Genomic DNA, 20,602 nt, shown 5'->3' on the forward strand with positions numbered 1-20,602 from the left:
TCCCTAACTAAATCCTCTTCTGGAACCTTATTGGAAAGAACTGAATGTTATCCTCTTTGAAAATGCATCCTAATGACAATTTTTCCTAAGTTGGGGGAAATATTTAGTTATTACATTCATTGTGGTGAAATGTGTTCATGGGATTGTGATTTTCACCTGAAAAAAATGTTAGTATTTTTCTTTCTTTCTATGACATGTACTGGGCTCAAGGATTGCTCCAGACACAGCCACTCTGGGGTGTGTAGTGCTCATTGAGATGCCCCCATCTCACAACTAGTACATCTTGGTGTACTTGATGGTAAATCAGAACCATTGTATTTTTAGATAAAGGACAGTTATATTTGCTGAGTGTAAACTCAAAGCCCTCTGCTGGATCATGGGGTCAGGGTGGGAGAAAAAGGTAAAGTGGAAATAAGAGAATTTTAATGAACTTGTAATCTGGTAGGGGTAAAAAGATAGGTAAATACATACAAAGATAGGCAGATGGTGATGAGAGGCATAGAATTTATAAATTCTACATCCTCTTTCTTGGCATTTAAACTTGCATTCACATGTCTATCTCCTACGTAAAACTATGAGCCCCTGGAAGTGTAAAGACAGTCTTTTATTTTTGTGCTTTTCCCCCCAGTCTAGTTCCTATAGGAGATGTGAATTTTTTTTTAAATAAAAGGAGTAGAAACAGGGCTTAACATTGTTGTAGAATAAGGTTCTCACTTGACTGAGACAAAGTACAAATTTTAAGGAAGGGTTCAGACATACAGAGGAGAAAGCTGGAGGACTTCAGTCACTCACTATGTTAGTTAACCTGGAAAAGACGTACATAATGCTCTTTGTGACATAGGAAGAAGCACCTTTTCCTTAGTGTGAACAGACTGATCCAACTAAAGAACAGTAAAATCCATTATGTTTAACTGATGGACAGGGACAAATCCAGAGACTTTCTGTTCAATAAACCATCACCTGTGACCATGTAGTCATAGCCACCACACTGTAAGATGCACATGTAAATTTACCTCTAGCTTGCTTCACAAAGACAAGTTCTTGTGGGCTACTAATAACATAAGAATTTTCTTCAGAAGACTACACCCAGCAAGTAGGAAACCAACGATTCCACATTCCAAAAATTAGCAAAATCTTATCACAGCTGAATGTGGCCAAGGAGAGGGAGGAATTGAGGAATAAACCTACCCTCAATAACAGAAGAAAATAAGTTAGCCAAGAAAAGCAAACTTGGGGTTTAGTTCATAAAGACCTTAGGGAAAAAGATAAAAGTACTTCTGCTTAAATGTTTAAGGAAGTTTCATATCTGAAAGACTTTACCTAGCATTTAGTGAGGATATGTACTGTATGCCCTAACACATATTTACTCTAAGAAAACTTTCTTCGAATTTTATTTACCATTGTTATTCATTAGTATTTGTTTTCTTTCCAGTGCACTCCTAAATGTGGTTCAGGATTCAAGCATCGGATTGTTCTGTGCAAGAGCAGTGACCTTTCTAAAACATTCCCAGCTGCACAGTGTCCAGAGCAGAGCAAGCCCCCTACCCGTGTCCGCTGCAGTTTACGTAGCTGCCCCCCTCCTCGCTGGGTGACAGGAGACTGGGGCCAGGTAAGGCAGTTGCTCTGTGGGCTCCTCTGAAGTGGCACCTTGAGACATCTAGGCTCCTGACTGGCTCATTGTAAGGGCTCAGGAGAGGAACAACAACACACAGAAATCTAGGTGTAAGTTCCGGCCAAGATGGAGGTATAGTAGAAACCCTTCACTTGCTTCCACAACCAAAAGGAAGATAACAGCCAATCTAAAATCAATAAACAACCACATGTGCCAGAAAATCAAACTGCATGGAAATACAACCACCACAGAATTAAACAGTTAAACAGAACAACCAGACTGGTAAGGTGGCAGATGGAGAGAAACCACAGCAAGGTGGCAGGCTGTGCAGGGCAGCACTGACCTAAGGGGAAACTGAGACTCAGAGCTGGTTGTGGACTACAGTGGTTGCCATGGTGGGAGAAACTTCCGGTCTCACCTAAGAGTTCACTGGAAAGTGGGCTAGAGCCAAGCAGGGGAGTTGCATTGCTCTTTCTCTGGCCTCTCCCCAACAGGCAATGCCCAGTGCAGCAAAGAGGGTTGCCCTGCCCCCTCACAACTTCATAGGGGCCCCAAACAAAGAAATAGGGCCAAATAAAAGAACAGGGCAAAACTACAGAAAGAGAGCTAAGTAATGAGGTGATAGCCAATCTGTATGATGGAGAATTTAAAGCCCTGGTAATCAAAATGCTCACAGAACTGATTGAGCTTGGTCGAAACATGAAAGAACAAATGAAAGATATCCAAAATGAAATAAAGCAAAGTGGAACCAACAGTGACAGGAAGGAAACCAGGACTCAAAGCAATGATTTGGAACAAAAGGAAGAAATAAACATTCAACCAGAACAGAATGAAGAAACAAGAATTCAAAAAAAATGAAGAGAGACTGTTGAACCTCTTTGACAACTTGAAATGTTTCAATATTTGAATTATAGGGGTGCCAGAAGGAGAACAGGAAGAGTAAGACTTTGAAAAGTCATTTGGACAAGTAATGAAGGAAAACTTCCCCAATCTGGCTAAGGAAACAGACTTCCAGGAAGCACAGAGTTGCAAAGAAGGGACCCAAAGAGGAACACACCAAAGCACATCATCATTAAGTTATCCAAGATTAAAGATAAAGAAAGAATCTTAAAAACAGCAAGAGGAAAGTAAAGAATTACCTATAAAGGAATGCCCACTATCAGCTGATTTCTTAAAAGAAAGCTTACAGGCAAGAAGGGCTGGAAAGAAGTATTCCAAGTCATGAATGGTAAGAACCTACATCCAAGATTGCTCTATCCAGCAAAGCTTTCATTTAGAATGGAAGGGCAGATAAAGTGCTTCCCAAATAAGCTCAAGTTAAAGAAGTTCATCATCACAAAGCTATTATTATGTGAAATGTTTAAGGGAAAAGGAAAATCAAAACTATGAACAGTAAAATGACAACAAACTCACAACTATCAACAAATGAACCTAAAAAAAAAGAAATAAAACAACAAAAGCAAAAAACTAAGCAAACAACCAGAATAGGAAGAGAATTAGAGAAATTGACATCACATGGAGGGTTTCCAATGGGGAGGGGGAAGGGAGGAATAGGAAAGAAAAGGTACAGGGATGAAGAAGCATAATTGGTAAGTATTAAATAGATGGGGAGAGGTAAAAAATGGTATAAGAAACAGAACTCAAAGAACTAATATGTACAACCCATGGACATGAACTAAGTGTGAGGGGGAGGAAGCTGGAGGGTTGGGGGGTCCAGCGTGAGGGGGGATAAAGGGAGAAAATTGGGAAAACCAATAGCATAATCAATAAAATATACTTAAAAGAAGAAAATTTAAAAAGATACAAAAAATTTAAAAGTGCATATAATTAAAAAAACATGTAGGTGTAAGGTGTGAATGTGAAACAATACACAAAGAGCAGCAGCCACCATAGACACACTCAGCTATATTCCTCTACACCTGTGCTCTTCTCTCATTGCTACCTATCCCTTGGAGTCTGGCATTTTCACTTAAAATTAAAAGCAAAATAATCTAGATGGCCCAAGATTTGAACAAGCTACCAAAACTTTGAATTCTGTCCCAACACTCTCAACTATTTCAAGAATAAATCATTTAACATCAGGGTCTTGATTTTCCTACTTGCAAAATAACTCCTCTTGACTTCCAGCCAAGATGGAGACATAGGTAGACACACTGTGCCTCTGCACACAACTAAAAGAAGGACAACAAATTTAAAAAGAAAAAACAAACAGAACTGACAGAAAATTGAACTATATGGAAGTATGACAACCAACGATTTAAAGAAGAAACATCCAGACAGGTAGGAGGGACGGGGATGAGCAGCTGGGCAGAGAGGACTCACAGCAAGGTAGCTGCAGCAGCTGGAGGACCTGGGCAGGCAAAGTGGCAGCTGGTAGAGTAGACAGTCCACATTTGAGTGCAGATACACTGCAGCGAGAACATCTGAGGAGCGAGACGGACCATGCAACCCAGGTTTCCCGTGTGAGGAAATAAAGCCTCAAAGCCTCTGGCTGTAAAAACCTGTGGGGTCAAGGCAGCAGGAGAAACTCCCAGCCTCACAGGAGAGTTCTGTGGTGAGACCCACAGGGTCATAGAATGTACACAAACCCACCCACCTGGAATCAGCACCAGAAGGGCCCAATTTTCTTGTGGGTAGTGGGGGGAGTGACTGAAATGGCAGAGAGCTGAACAAGCAACACTGTTCCCTCTCAGACCCCTTTCCCACATACAGCGCCACAAATCAGCAACATGGGTCACCCCCACCCCCGGCAAACACTTAAGGTTCTGCACCCTACTACTTACAGGTGTGCTGAGACAAAAAAGAATGGCCCAAAGGAAAGAACAAATCAAAGCTCCAGAAAAAATACAACTAAGTGATGAAGAGATAGCCAGCCTATCAGATGCACAGTTCAAAACACTGGTAATCAGAATGCTCACAGGAATGGTTGAATATGGTCAGAAAATAGAGGAAAAAGTGAAGGCTATGAAAAGTGAGATAAAGGAAAATATACAGGGAACCAACAGTAACGGGAAGGAAACTGGGACTCAAATCAATGGTTTGGATCAGAAGGAAGAAAGAAACAGACAACCAGAACAGAAAGAAGAAACAAGAATTCAAAAAAATAAGGAGAGGCTTAGGAACCTCCAGGACATGTTTAAACGTTCCAACATCCGGATCATAGGGGTGCCAGAGAAGAGGAAGAGCAAGACTTTGAAAACTCGTTTGAAAAAATAATGAAGAACTTCCCCAATCTGGCAAAGGAAATAGACTTCTAGGAAGTCTAGGAAGCTCAGAGAGTCCCAAAGAAGCATACACCAAGGCACATCATAATTATATTACCCAAAATGAAGAATAAGGAAGGAATCTTAAAAACAGCAAGGGAAAAGGAGACAGTTACCTACAAAGGAGTTCCCATAAGACTATCAGCTGATTTCTCAAAAGAGACCTTGCAGGCAAGAAGGGGCTGGAAAGAAGTCTTCAAAGTCATGAAAGGCAAGGAGCTACATCCAAGATTACTCTTTACAACAAAGCTATCATTTAGAATGGAAGGGCAGATAAAGTGCTTCCCAGAGAAGGTCAAGTTAAAGGAGTTCATCATCACAAAACCCTTATGATATGAAATGTTAAATGGACTTACCTAAGAAAAAGAAGATAAAAACCATGAACAGAAAATGACAATAAACTCACAACTCTCAACAACTGAACCTAGAAAACAAAAACAAAAGCAAACTAAGCAAACAACTAGAACAGGAACAGAATCACAGAAATGGAGAGCATATGGAGGGTTATCAGCAGGGAGGAGGAGGGGAGGAAATGGGGGGGGGACAAGGTACAGGGAATAAGAAGTCTAAATGGTAGGTACAAAACAGGGAGGTTAAGAATAATATAGGAAGTGTTGAAGCCAAAGAACTTACATGTATGACCCATGGACATGAATTAAGGTGGAGGGGGAATGCTGGTGGGAGGGGGTTGCAGGGCAGAGGGGAATAAAGGGGGGGAAATGGGACAGTTATAATAACAAAATATTTTTTAAAGAAAAAATAAAATTAAAAATAACTCCTCTTAACCTCACAGAAAAGATATGGGGGTACTAATTGACAGTCTCTGAAACATCCAACTTCTGTTGGAGATGATACATTGGGAAGCAAGTATATAAGGCTTTTAGTATGTATTTTAATATTAGACTCATTTCCAGTTTATGTCCCAATTCCTTTTCTTTCTCACTTACTTTAAAATTGTGTTACCTTATTGAAAGCACCTTAAACCCTTTAAAACAAACTGGTATTGGGATAAAAGGAAAGTTAAGTATTGGGTTTTTTTGCATGTCAAAAAGAGAATCTACTGGGTTATGTTAAAAAATAATGCATTTCATAGAAGCAGTTAGCAAAAGTCTGGCCAAAATGTAATATGGTAGAGTACAGTGGGATCTGCTGACCTCCTTTGTCACATTTTGGAGCAGGCAAAGATTTTCAGTCCCCATTAAGGCAGGTAAATAGACTTACGTGGCCCTGTTGGGAGACAAAAGAAATAGGATCATAAAATAATTAACATTTGCATTTGTATAGCAAACAATAAATAATTTGGTTTTATATAATAGTATTTAGTTTAATTTATAAAATGTTCACAGGGAATACACATGAGCATTGTATAGTTAAATTTCCACTGTAGAAGTGTGACATTGTCACATATATAATTGATTATGCTATTAAAGAATCAGTACAAACATGCTCTCATAATTTTTATTTAAACCAGGTAGTAATTCCCTTTTTAGACATTCTTCATTGCAATATACTGTTAAGTCCCTTTAAAGTGCTTGTGTATTCTCCCTGGCTGGTGTGGCTCAGTGGATTGTGCACCAGCCTGCAAACCAAAGGGTCACCAGTTCACTTCCCAGTCAGGGCACAAACTGGTCCATCTTTCACACATTGGGCTGTTTCTGTTTCTCCCTCCCTCTCATCTCTCTAAAAATAAATAAAGAAAATCTAACAAAAAGAAAAAAATTTTGCTGTTGTGAGATTATCAATTATCAATTGATAATGTGAGATTATACTTTTAAATGTCATAAATCCTTTTCTTTTCATTTATATTTTAAATTCAGTTTCTTAAAATTAACACTGAAAAATCAAAGATGCTTTAGTACATTTTTATAGTGTATTTATATGTTTTTCTGCATGTAGAAACTTAAAAGTGTCTGTGCATATCCTTGCAAGTCCTGTATGTGCTTCCAGAGTTTTTGCAAACAAAGTCACCCTCAGTTTGTTTACCTTGTAAACATCACCATGGCCCATCTTGACACTGGTTAGCTCCTCATCTCTTTGATCTCTAATCTCACAGGCTTTCTGGTGTTCTGGGTGACAGGCCCAAAGAATAGACCCAGCTTCATTCTTCAGCCTGGACAGTGCATCAGTCCCAGCTGAAACTAAGCCACTCCAAGAGTAACTTCAATTCTGAAATAACTAAGTCCCTGAATAGATAAAAAAGGAGAGGGAGACATGCAAATTGGCTGACATCAGACCACTTCTCTGGTTTTCGTGGCTCATACCACCTTAGAGAACTTGTGGTACTTACTCTTCATGAGAAACTGGTCCCATCACCAGGCTCTGCAGCAGTCACTAATGTTACACTGAACTAAAGTTTTGATCAGGTTCAGAGCACTAATACGCCGTGGGTTGTTTGCCCAGAGCCTGTAATAAGCAATGAGCAATAGTGATGCCTCAGTCCTGGATTCTCTGATTATTCTACTTCCTCATGAGGACTTTCTTATTAGACTCCTATTAGAGTTCACCCACGCTGCTTGGAAGCGTTGGAATACTAGTACAAGAAATCTTCATCTGATGACTTCTCGGAACTATGTTGCTTCTCCTTTCTTGGGTGTAAACTGATCCTTGAATTTCCAAACCAGTTCTCTAGGAGAATGACCTAGTCATACACCTCCCCAAGATGAACTGTGCGTGGTGGGCTTTGAACGCTGACATACGTGATATTTGAAATGACATAGTATCTTTTTTACCTCCTGAGAATTGTTGAGATCAATATTTTGTTTCTCTCTGTCTTTGGGTTTAGTGTTCTGCTCAGTGTGGCCTTGGACAACAGATGCGGACTGTGCAATGTCTCTCCTACACTGGACAGGCATCTAGTGACTGTCCAGAAACTGTGCGGCCTCCATCGATGCAGCAGTGTGAAAGCAAATGTGACAGTACCCCCATTTCCAATACTGAAGGTGAGTTTCCCAAGAAGAAGGAGCCTGTGGTCTCCAGCGACTCACTTGTGCTGGTTCCTGGGGTTTGAAGAGCCCCATCAAACCAGTGTTTGTATGGAGCACTTATGAAAGCTGTGTATATACTGGGTACGTGATCAGAGACCCTAAGTTTTTTTCAGACTCTTCCACTAACTGTATGACCTTCTTAAGTCACTTAACATTTCTGGAGCTAAACTTGCTAATCCATACAATGAGAGATCGGAATCGATAATCTCTAAAGTCACATCTGCTCATATGTGAAATGTGAAATGAACAAAATAAACTAACAAACAAAATAGAAACAGACTCACAGAGAGAAGACTGACTGCTCTCCGAGGGAAAGGCGGGCTGGGTGAAAAAGGTGAAGGGATTAAGCAAAAAGAAAAACAGCCCATACACACAGACAATGGCGTGGTGATTGCCAGAGAGGATGGGTACAAGGGGAGGTAACGGAGGGAAGGGGGGGATAAGTGGTGATGGAAGGAGACTTGGCTTTGGGTGGTGAGCACACAATACAATATACAGATGATATAGGATTGTACACCTGAAACCTATACGATTTTGTCGACCAATGTCATCCCAATATATTCAATGAAAAGAAAAGTAAAATAGCCCTGATCAGTGTGGCTCAGTTGGTTGGGCATCGTCCTGCAAAGCAGCAGAGCGAAGGTCACTGGCTCAATTCCCAGTCAGAGCACATGCCTGGGTTGTGGGTTCGTACCCAGCTGAGGCACGCATGAGAGGCATCCAATCGATGTTTCGCTTTCACATCTATATTTCTCTTCTTGTCTTTCTCCCTCCCTTCTCTTCTCTCTAAAATGAAGTAAAATCTTTAAAATAAATAAATAAATCAGAATGAAATACCATCTTTCATTGGGGTCTCTATGTATGATATAGGCCACTGCCAAAACCTTGGGGCTGGTTTAAACTATAATACCAAAGTCTAGGAAGTGATTCCTCTCCTAACATTTTATTGTGAAAATAATAAAAAGTTCAAACATACAGCAAAGTTTAAAGAATTGTACAGTGAACACCCACCATCTGGATTTTAGCCTTAACATTTTACTCAACTTGCTTTATCACATGTATATCTTTCTACCCCTCAATGTAATGGTTTTTAAAAAATACACTTCGTTTATTCAACCATTAATTCATTTACTCATCAAACATACCTACCATGTGCCAGGCAAAGATACTGTGAAAGGAATGCAAGGTCCCTCTCCTCAGATGGATCGCAGTTTAGTAAGGGTGGCAGCATGCAAACAGGTAATCACCACAACTGGGCAGCACTGTAACAGGACGGAAAAATGCTACAGGAGCCCACAGAGGACGGGGTAATCAGCAGCAGCAGCATGGAGAAGACAAGCATGAGTGGGTCCCTTGGGTGGGTCACAGTTTGCCAAGAAGACATGGAGATTCTGGGCATTCCTGGCAGAGAACAAGAGTGTACAGGCACAGCGGCGTGGAGGTTGCTCAGCAAGGCTGCCGTGGGTTGGCAGGTGAGCAGGCAGAGGAAACGAAGCTATAAAGAGAGTGGGAGGACTTGGGTTCAGAGGCCCCTGTATGCAGTGGAAGAAAGTTAGGACTCCATGAGTTTAGGAAACAAGTGAAGGAAATTGGGGAGTGACATGCGTAGGACGGCAGGAGTGTCAGAGCAGAGGGAGGCCTTCTTGTGTGAGAGCAGAGTTAGAGAGTTGTTCAAGGAGTTCGGGCTAGAGATGATAACGGCTTGAACTGAGGCAGATACAGCAGGGATCAAAAGGAGGGTAACAAACTGAAAAACAGGAAAATAAAATGGAAAGGAAAAAAATAACCTCATGTACAATTAGACATGGGGCTGAGAGAGATGGAGGTGTTCAGTAAGACTCTGAAGGTTCAAAGATAATCATTAATCGTGAGAAAGAATTTAGGTATCTATAGGGAAGTTAAACACATTAGTCCCCAAAGCCATAATAAAATAATGAAATTTGAATAACATTTTTAAAAATAAAAATAAATAATGGAGAGAGATTGAAGAAACAGGTGGAGATGATAATAAGAGAAAGAAGATCAGAAGTGGAGTGTCACAAAATTAAAAGCAAGTAGTGGGAAGAAAATAGGAAGAGGAAGAAGATAAAATCTGCCACATTCCATGTCTGCTTTAGTTTTTTGTTGTTTTTTTTTTTTTTTTGCTTTCTGTTTCTTTTTATTTTTTATTTCCTTAAGCCTGCGGCTAAGAGTTGAAGCATTAGAGGCTTGATCTTGACAGGCTGCCCTTGATGAGGGTAACGCTGCATTGCAGCTAAGAGTGAATTACAGACACGCGGGGCATCACTGCATTTGAAGTACTGCTCAGAGTGATCTGTTAAAGCGCACCTGGCAGCCCAGACTAGCCTACTCAAGCTCACCTGAAATTCTATCCCAAATGCCATTTTATTCATCTTTATGCAGTTTCAAGTTCCCTTGTAGTTTCAATGATGAGTCTTTTCAGCTTCTCAGCTGCATAAGGCACTCTGTCATCTAGTATTTGTTGCTGCCAGGTAATGATTCATGGTGTGTTGTGAGTGGTTACCAACCCAGGAAAGGTGTGGTTGGTGTACAACGGTTTACCAGCTCTGCTGTCGAACTGTGGTTTTGGGCGGGTCTCAATCTCCCGCAAGTAAATGACTGTAAGAAAGCCTGGGAAGCTCCAGACATCTCATAAAATCCCCAGAACAAAACAGCTACTGAATTTGGAGTTTTAGATGGTATCCAATGTATTAAAGTCGGTGAAAGGAATGGTGAAGGTGAAGCCTTTGATTCCAAGGAGGTGAGGAAGACCTTTTATGTTCTTCTTATCCATTTCAAAGAGCTCATTACCCGCCTCGACATCCAGGTTCACATTCCTGTATGTCTGGTTTAGAGGGAACTCTGGATTTGTGTTGGGATCGTGTCACCTCGAGGTTCAATATAGCGGCAGCATCCAGGGAATGAGGCTAGGTAAGAAGCTGAGAAAGCAGAGAGAGAAAGGAGAGGCTCAGTGCATGGCGGGATGAAATCACTCAAGTTCTCTAGTTGGTAGGTACCACCGCTTTGAGGATTAAAAGTTAGTGTGCTGTTCCCAATGCAATGAGTAATATCAAATTCCCAAGCAAAACCTATTTCATCCATTCTAAATATGTACAGTGTCCAGGACTCAGGTACGATTTTATTAGGAAAACTACAGCTGAGCTCACATCCCCACCTGTACCGTACCTGCACACGCACATGCGCAGCCTTTGCCATCTCCCTTCCCGCCCGGTTCTGCACCTCCACGGGCAGTTTGACAAGCACAGCTGGTTGTGCTTCTGTAATCCAGAAGGTAGACCCTTAGGTGTGTAGGGTCATAACTCCCTACTCACTGCGTTCTTCTTCTGAATGTCATAAAGAACCTACGGACACAGAGAGCATGCATTCTCCAAAGAAAGATGCTGAATTGTCCAACCGGGTCATGGATACACATTCCTGTGTATCACAACTCACTTCAAGGATACAGTTAGGCAGGCTTTGCAAAGTTTTATGAATTAAATATGAGAGTTTTGCATTTTGGGAGTCACTCTTGTACTCCTTGCACCAAGCCGAGGCATCAAAGTCACAATGAATCTGAATCCAACTCCATCCTACATTCATAAGCCTCTGTTCAGTACGAGTATTCTGAAACCATGTCTTTTAGGTCCGGGTTTTGAAAGATTAATGTAAAGGAGCTGGGGAAAAACCCATTGGAACATCAGGGATAAACAGAGTCAGGTGTTCCCTGTGAAACAGGTTGCCTAAATTTTATCATCCAATTCTACCAAAATCCAAATTACCAGCAAGACCCAGAAAACCTGGCAAGTGACTTTAAGATGCTAAGAATGTGTCTAGTTCACACTGCAGAGCCTAGCAGCTGGTTTTCAGCCCTGGATATATTCCCAAGACTCCCCGAGAAGAATTTAGGGATACTCCTTAAATGATCCCTCCCACCACCGTTCTCTAGCCTCAGGTGAAGTGAAACTTTATTTTTGAGGGAGAGGTATATATTTTTTTTAAAGGGGAGACTAGTTCGGTCAGCAAAATATTCCTAGAAGCCACACAGTAAGGACCTCCCACCATTCCAAGAGCCTCACAAGGAGAAAGGTAGAAAGAGTGTCTTGTCATTGTCCTCCAGGAGGGCACTTAGCTGTACATGATGATAGAAGAGCAAATCTGGCTCCTTTATCTTAACGTCCTTGACCCTTCTGGCTCAGATTCCACTCCTTAAAAAGCACTAGACATAGTGTGCCTGTATGAAGAAAATGTGATACATCCATTACAGAGAGATTATATTACAAAAGATTCTACCCAAACTAAAGGATTCCTTTACTAGATCTCCCAATGTAATTGTTTATTTTCAAATTGTGTGTTACTTGGGCATAGAGAGACTCTTACTTCATAGATATTTTAGATATTAGCTAGATATCAAAGCCAACTGAAGACAGGTTGGAAATTAAAGCAGAACTTTTCTGTTTCTGTTTTGATTTCAGTGGGGAAATGTGGTTTAATTTATGTGCAACTTGTCCTGAAGGGTTTTATCACCAATGTAAGCTGTGTGTTGGCTTAAAGGTGGGAGTAAAAAGACTGTTCCAGGCTTTCAATAGGCTCTGAGGAGGAGGCACCCAAGAGAGCGATACATTTTATAATTAAGGCCCCTCAACTGCACCAGCAAATGCCACACAGTCATTCCAAGTGCTCAACGCGTCAGTCGTCTCTAAGCTGAGAAAGTGACAGAGGGGCTGAGCATCCACATAGTTTAAAACTGGTACTAATGTTCTTTAGTACCTTTAGCCTTCGGTAATAATAAGGACTTTAAATGTCTTGGTGTGTCTAAAGTCACCTTTCACTCATGTAATTTTACACAATTTATGGAAAAAGATATAGCTGAAGAAAAATGTTCAAGCTATTCTGAATGCCTGTGACCCAGAACCCTCCTTTCAAACAACGTCCTTCCCTGTTCTAAGGTGGCCGAGCAGACCTCCTGATAATGGCCCACAGGTTGACTTACCATCAGTGGTATCGGCCAAGAATACAGAAGTTTTGGCAGGCAGAAACCTTTTTTTCCCCCACTCAGATGCTAAAAATGCTGCCAAAATAGAGTGGTTTTGGAATCAGACAAACCTGAGTTCTGGTCTCCATTCTTCGGCCAACTAGCTGTGTGACCCAGCTGGTTGGGTCATGACCTTTTGGAGCTTCGATTTTGCCATCTGTGTAAAGCTGATGTTTTATATACTTAAAGGGATTAAATATAGAAATATATAAAGCCAACTAAGACAGTGCCTGGCACATTGGAGGCATTTGGTAAATTATTTTTACTGTTATTATTACTAGATTAAGCTCTTATGGAGTTAAAAACCAGTCAAGGTTGCCTTTGGTGAATAGATTTCCATCAGTCCAAAGACTGATTCTTCCAGGTGGGCGATCCCTAGAAAGCAAAGCCAAAAACTAGGAAGGGAATGGCCCTTGCACCTCCTCCTTTGTGGGAGCCCCCTACCCTCCATCCGGGCTGAATGTCCTTCTGGAGCCCTGGTGTCAACCATTTTAGCATCTCATCAAAGCCCAACCTTGGATCGCCCCCGCCTAATCATAATCTACCTGCTCCCTGTTCAGTATCTTTCTATTTGCTCGTACGTGCCAATGTGTCACCCTTCCTGGGAGCCTATATACATATTGATGTGGATCGCAGACAAACAGCACAACACGGCTGTCTCACCGCCAGGTGTATCAGTGGCAGTAACGAGAGAGCCAGTACGGGAGCGCTCCATCTGCGCCGGGTGCCACGGCGCATGCTTTAGACGTTTTACCTCCTGTAAGGCCCACAACATTCCATGACCTGGTCTTATCACCGTCTCCGTTTCACCAATGAAAACTGGCGCTTTGGGCAGGCGAAGTAACTCAGCCTAACACGCGCGCGCGCACACGCACGCACGCACGTACGTACGTACGTACACACACGGAAGAGGAAGAGCCAGAGTCCACCCACAGGCCTGGAGTCAGGCCTGCACTTCTCACTGCTGCGTTTGTTTTGTGCTGCCGGTACAGGCAGGTCCCGGGACGCTCTTATGGGGTCCCTACCTCTAGAAGCTTGATCCTGCTTCCAGGACCAGCTTCCTGCTTTCGATCAAGGTAGGCAGAATAGAGTTAGTTGGGAACGAACTTAACAGAGCTATTGGGAAATTCAGAGATGGACACACTGGCAACTGGTACCGAAGCTGGTACCCAGGCTGCCCCTGGGTTAGACACCGCTGCTGGCCCGGGAGGGCGCTTTGGGCTGCTGTACGCCTGGGAGCAGTGCCTCATTTCCAGCACCCACCTTAACGACCCAAATCCCGAGTATTTGTAATTATGAGGGCCTGAATGGGTGAGTGGAGGAGTTGGAGGGAAAAACAATTTATAAATACTGTACTCTACTCTATATTTGTTACGTATTATTGAAGCTGATTCCACAGTCTTAATCTATAAGGAAAAATCTGTGAAGTTGCTTGTATTTTGCTCTTCTCAAAGTTTTCCTGGTCCAGTGATTCCCAGAAATGGAGTAATGAGCCTCCCGATAAAGTCGTATAAATTCCTAGGAAATATTCCTTATTTGGTCGGCAAACTGACTTGCACCTATTGGACAGAGTTTTCTCAATACTAACCTAAATGTTGCACCCTCTTTGAGAAATTCAAAGTGCAACTCAGTGTTATCAGCTAGTAAGAGATAATAAGTAATAGGTGTAGCCCTGGCCAGGTGGTTCAGTTGGCTGCAGCGTCATCTCGTACATCATAAGGTTGTGGGTTTGATTGCCAGTCAGGGCACATACCTAGGTTGCAAGTTCAACTCCCAGTCAGGTGCATTACAGGAGGCCAGGATGCATATGAGGGGCAATCGACTGATATTTCTCCCTCTGTCTTCCTCCCCCTCCCCTGCCCCTTCTCTCTCTCTCCCTTCCTCTCTCTGTAAATTTCAATAAATATATCCTCAGGTGAGGACTAAAAGAAAAACTCATAGGTGTCATGATGACACTAGTTCAATATTCTTCCCTAATCGGGGACTCGCTGTGCAAGACATGACAGCATAGGGTACGCATGTTACAGACAGGGTGGGAGCCCTCATCGTATCTCTTTGCGGAGGAGGAAACTCCGGCACAGAGAGGTTAACCAGTTTGTTCAGGCATAAAGTTCGTAAATGATAAAGCCAGGATTAAACCCAAGCAGTTTGGCTTCTAATTTTATCTCCTTGTACTATTAAAACAACCAGTCCTTCTCTATCTGATTATCAGCTAAATCATTTTTATATTTTGGCAAAGAAGGCCAAAGCTAAAGTGTGTTTTGCGTTCCAAGCCGCCTGTGAAGCCCTGTTGCACAGTCTGTGCGCCGGTGGCGTCCACGGGGTGGGCTACCCATGCGGAGGGCGGGTCAGGGTTAAAGACGAGGGAACCTGCGCGGGCCCCTCTCATCGCTGGTGCTCAGCTCTTTCTGCCGTTTTAGTAACTGCGTTACTTTGACAATATATCCCTCTTGGTTACACTGATAAAACTTTTTTCTCCACAAAATTATTCTTAGTCTAAACAATTTTTTTTTTGGTTACTTTTGACTGGTCATGACAGAGAGGAAAAGAAAAAAAAAGATACAAGTGACCTCCAAATTACAATATGTGGAGATATTTTCACCTCAAATTCAACTCAATAGACAAAATATTGACTGATTTCTTTATTTTAGTGCGAAGTTTAAAGAAAGTTTTTACATCTCTTCTATCTGCTCTCAGTTAAAACGTTAACTTACTGAGAATCGTATTGTGGAAACTTTCTATTCAAATTTCTAACTTCTATTCTCTCTGTAAATCAAATCTTGATTAAGACAGTTCAGTGGTAGCAGAGCTTACATTTTCAGAGGGTTGGAGGTTATAGTTCAAAGGTTCAGGTCTTTCACTGAAAGAGCCTTGAAAGTGAGATTGGTGCAATTGTGAGCTGACTTTTCAGTAATAAGAACTATAAACTTTCCTCTGCCTCTTATTTAATTTCCCAAGCTTATCATATGGCTCATGTACCATGCACATGATTTCTTAGGGTTTTGGAGAATTTCTGAAGCCAGGAATAAAACAAGCAAACAACCACCACCAGAGCACTGCTCTGTTCCACTAAACTTCACCCAGTGTCCTGTCTGATTCTAATTACCTTCAACAATTTACCCAGGATTCTTCAGTGTAACCACCTGGAAACATGAGGGCGGAACTTTGATTCTGGGAGGCATAAGGAAATTGAATTACTAGGTTTACAAAGTATTTAAAATCCTCAGATAAAAGTGACCAGAGGACTGGAGAAGAGTGTCATTATCAGCAGTAGAGGGGTTCTTGGGGGTGGTGGGGTCACTGGGAATCAAAGGCCCGTGTCCCTTTCTCTGAGATCTGGCCCTCAGCCCCATCTTCTGTAACCAGCCTCAAGAGATGGAGAAAGAATCATTTATTCACCTTCTGGCTGCAAGAAGTGCAGGCTTCAGGCTTCCACTGTGGCAATTCTAGCACCGAGGAGAAAATACACATAGGAAAAAAGAAGGCCATGTCTCACTTCCAAATTAAAAAAAGACATTTCTACATGTTTCCATAACCCACAGACTGCTGCCATTTGAGGCCAACCCCTCAAAGTTTCCCTCTTTGTCTAGTGTCGTTGCTGAATCTAGGCCACTGTCAGCAATCCTTTTCATTCACCCCGGCCCATCCCCACGCCTCACAGATGCAGGGGTTCTCTTGAGACATGTGTACTTTGGTATCAAACAATGCAACTCATGTTTGATTTTGGATAACCTTGCACTGCTGAATAAAATAACCCTTGAGAAAGAAGCAATAAAAGCTCTGTAAGAAAAATGACTCATGTTTCGAAGCTGTCTAAAGTGATCACTTATCCAAACAAATGGTAATTCTTTCAAGACACAGTGGGCATGCACCATACTTATAAAAGTCTGGGAGGAAAGCCTCGCAATCTTTTTTTTTTAAATTTGTGTTAAAATGTATCAAAAGAATGTTTCTGGTACGCTGTCCCAGACAGGGTAAGCTTAAATATAAAAACAAAAACCGCATGGATGTGAAAGCCAAGGTGGATTGGCGCAAGGGGAGGTCCTCGCTGAACATCCGGGCTCATGGGCTTGTTTATGTGCTTGTTTATGTGCCTCTAATTGTTTTCCATTTTCTGCCCCCATTTGCTAGAGTGCAAAGATGTGAACAAAGTGGCGTATTGCCCGCTGGTGCTGAAGTTCGAGTTCTGCAACCGCGCGTACTTCAGACAGATGTGTTGTAAGACCTGCCAAGGACAATGACCCACGGAAAGCCAGAGAGAGAGCCTCGTCATTTCGTCGTGGAAATGTGTCCATCAAAGGGAGCCACCCAGAGGAAGAGGACTGATGTCCTTGCAAATACATTACCCTGTGGAAAACGTAACCACTGGTCAGCCCTAGCTGACAGGATTTCAGTATTATTTTAACTTCTGTGAAGTAGGATTTATTGATCCAAAGTGCTGGACACAGTTTCAGGAGGGAGTGCCAGGTTGGAGAGATCCAAACAACACAGGGGGACTTGCTCACTGTGGAACGTTTGTGTTCTTTCGAATAAATCCAATAGCCTGTTGACCTCCTTGGACCATTAAGATAATTTTTATTATAGACTTAGCAATGACACTGAATCCATTTGTATTTAAAACTGTTTAAAAATGTAGCTGTTATGATTTGGTCAATTGTGGAAGTAAAGAAGATTCAGAAATCTTAAATCATAGCTTAAAATATTTACTATACTTTATCTCACTACCACAGCACCACGATTTAAATTCTAAAAATGGGCTTTGAACTGTAATTTAAGGAGCAATTATAAATCAAAAGTAATGAAAGCTTGTTTTTTCTTCCTTCTGCTTAATTTCCTTAAGAATACCCCCCCCCCCATTCTGAACACTGCTGTGAGCCATATATAAACTATATTAAACTGAACAACAGTGAAGGACTTAGTTGAAAGCAGCGCATCCGTTACTGCAGCTGCGCAGGTCTATAAATTCAGTGCTGAAAGACTGTGGCCAACCTGCCATTGTGCAAGTGAAGCTGAGATTTCCATTAGAACTTTAAGAGAAAAAACATTTCAATGTCATGCCAAAGCCAGACCGGGGGGTGGGGGGGATGGTACGGCAGAGACTGAAGCACCAGGCCCTTTGCTGTCGTCCCGGAGGATGCCTCAGCTCTTAATCTGGGTCACTCCGACTCAACTTGTGTTTACATCCTCGCCAGCCACCGAGCGGCCTCTGCCCCGCAGGGTCGCTGTACGCGTGTTAGGCTTACTGAGATGATGCCATGCAAACGATAGACGGGCTCAGCAACAATCAAGGTCCTGCTCAGACCCTTTGGCTGACAATTGCGATGGGTTCCATATGTCCCTTCTGCGGCAGAAGGGCATTTATTTATATGGGAGCAAGTGTGTGTGTGTGTGCGGGCGCTTTGGAGTGTGTGGGTAGGTGAGTGTGCATGCGCATAATGTGCTATTTCCGTAAGGTTTGAAGTAGGCAAGGGATACAACCAAAGAAGAAAATGCATGAAGACTAGAGATCACAAAGTGTAATTTTAACAGTCATTCAACCAAGTATTTTATATTTTTATGGATACTCTGAACAGCAACTAAATGTGAAACCCAGTTTCTTGAGCAAGCCAAATTCTAAAATCAAATCGACCTGATTTAAATCGACCTGCTCATCTATTCCCTACCCACAAGTTTCATATCATGCTCATCAGAAGATCTGACAGTGAAATTTTCTTTTAAAAAAGAAAGAAGAAGAAGAGGGTACTTGTTTCTTATGAACATTTTGTACTTGGACACTCATAGCTAGCAGCGGTTCTTGGTGAATGTGCCTTGTGTCCTGCACGTGTGTCCACTGTGCTACACCAGCACCTTAGACTCCAGCCTCACGGCTACTTTGTAAAGATGCTACATGCAGTTAAAGAGTATATTTGACTTCAGTCCATCACTGCTCTGAAACTCCATGTCAGGCTATGGCTTAAACGATAACCTAATGTGGATGACTAGGTGCTATCAGAAAGGAAGAGAGACTCACAGACTTTGAAAACCATCCTAGACTCCAGCTTTGCTGTGGAGAGTCAGCATGAGGTGTTGCTCTGCATGCTCGGGGGTGGTCATTTGTGTCTCATCACCAGCTTTCTCCACCCCACAGCTCACTTCCCTGCCTCCCAGAGAGAGTTATTAACAATACTTGAGAGCTGTTGCCAGGGCCTCTGTCTGTGCTGCCCTTACAAGACCAGCCTCAGTGCCTTGCAGTTGGAGGGAGGGCTGCCCGTGGCCAGTGTGGCTCCAGCGCTGAATTTCCTTGGTGCTCTGCAGAGAGCCACTCACTTGGTGCTAACGTGCCCTGGTGAAATCAACAAAAGAGGAGTCGTTTCTGTGGCATTTTAGACACAGATTCTATTTGGATCTGCTTTTCTCCAACATAAAGATCAGCTCCTGCTTGTCTTCCAAAAAATTTCTTACATGACCGATTAAAGGCTATTTTTTTAACCTCACCTGGAAATGACCACTGTGAGGGCCATCCTCCTGGGCACCCTGCAGGCCCCTGGTGCTGGGAGAGGAGGGCAGCCAGGGTTCCCCCTGGGCGGCACATGGGCAACGAGGAGCTCCCCGGGCCAGTGTCAGGTCCCCTGTTCAGGAGGAACCAAGCACAGAATTTAACAGGCCTAAATATCTTCAGATAGGCCCTGAATTTAAATCTGAGTAGGGGAAAAAATCACATTCCACAGCACATTGCAATACCGCTGCTACTCTCTAGTCAACTAGTCGGTGGCTACATAATGTTCTCTTCCTAAACAGTAACAATAGGGTCATCCATGGAGGCCGAGCCACAAAGGCAGACCCTCCAAAAATAATGCGCTAAATAGACTACTTAGGGACCCCCAAGGAAGTTGGGACCCTGCGGCTGAGAGCCCAACCTCCCACTGGCATAAAGGCCTGCCCTACACTGAAAGGGAGATGGACCCAACTGATTCAATCCCTTGCGACACGTATGACTCTCCAGTCCGTTCATTTCATTAGGAATCGTTTGAGTGAATGTCACGTAGGTATCCTTAATAATACAGAATGAAATTACCTTTGTATTATTGTGATTAGTTGTTGCTTATTATTTTGTACTCAGTATTAATGTGGTACACTGTTACTTTTATTTTTTGCTTTTGTAAATTATATTCTAATTTATTGCCATGTTTCCTAACACTCGTCCTTCATTCATTCTCCTGCTTGTACTGAAAATGAAGAGGCATTGTAACACTTGATGGAGTGAAATTCCACACCAGGCACAGATTTTTTAACATAGATAATTTAGTAAAAATAAAAATTCAGCTTGTAAGAACGATTCAGGTGGGAGTTGTCTACTTCTTGAACAGCTGGTATTAAACTGGAGGTAGGAGGAATCTGCTCCTTGGAATACCACAGCTACATTTCCCCAATTTCCCAGGTAGTATTCAGGATTGAGTTCATTTGAATCTTTATTATTATTACTCTTAGTGCCCTCCCCAGGGATTGCACCTATTTTTATTTCAGTGATATCGAAGCGCAAGGGCTTTGGGTATTTCTGGTGGGGTCATATCCTCAGATGCCACCAGTCAGCTATTCTAAGACTAGAAAGGAAGCCCCGATTGGCCACGGCCACTCACCTTCCGTCACCTCGCGCACAACTCTTTGCCCCCTGCTTTTTTCTTTCATGTAAATTCTTTAGCGTAGGAAAGGATGCTGAACACAAGACTTGGTA

At 42.4% G+C, this 20,602-nt stretch overlaps 1 protein-coding gene across 1 annotated transcript in view; it reads left to right on the forward strand.

The window, feature by feature from the left end:
* ADAMTS6 (ADAM metallopeptidase with thrombospondin type 1 motif 6) overlaps positions 1 to 20,203 on the forward strand; it is a 250,909-nt gene extending 230,706 nt beyond the window's left edge. The window contains exons 23-25 of the mRNA XM_037062866.1: positions 1,433 to 1,609; positions 7,658 to 7,814; positions 17,023 to 20,203. Coding sequence (XP_036918761.1) covers positions 1,433 to 1,609; positions 7,658 to 7,814; positions 17,023 to 17,132 — 444 coding nt within the window. The 3' untranslated portion in view covers positions 17,133 to 20,203. The remainder of the gene's footprint in view (positions 1 to 1,432; positions 1,610 to 7,657; positions 7,815 to 17,022) is intronic.
* The last annotated feature ends 399 nt before the right edge of the window (positions 20,204 to 20,602 follow it).

Source organism: Sturnira hondurensis, unplaced genomic scaffold (assembly GCF_014824575.4).
Source record: "Sturnira hondurensis isolate 20B ecotype Veracruz unplaced genomic scaffold, ASM1482457v3 Scaffold0014384, whole genome shotgun sequence".
Classification (NCBI taxonomy): domain Eukaryota; kingdom Metazoa; phylum Chordata; class Mammalia; order Chiroptera; family Phyllostomidae; genus Sturnira; species Sturnira hondurensis.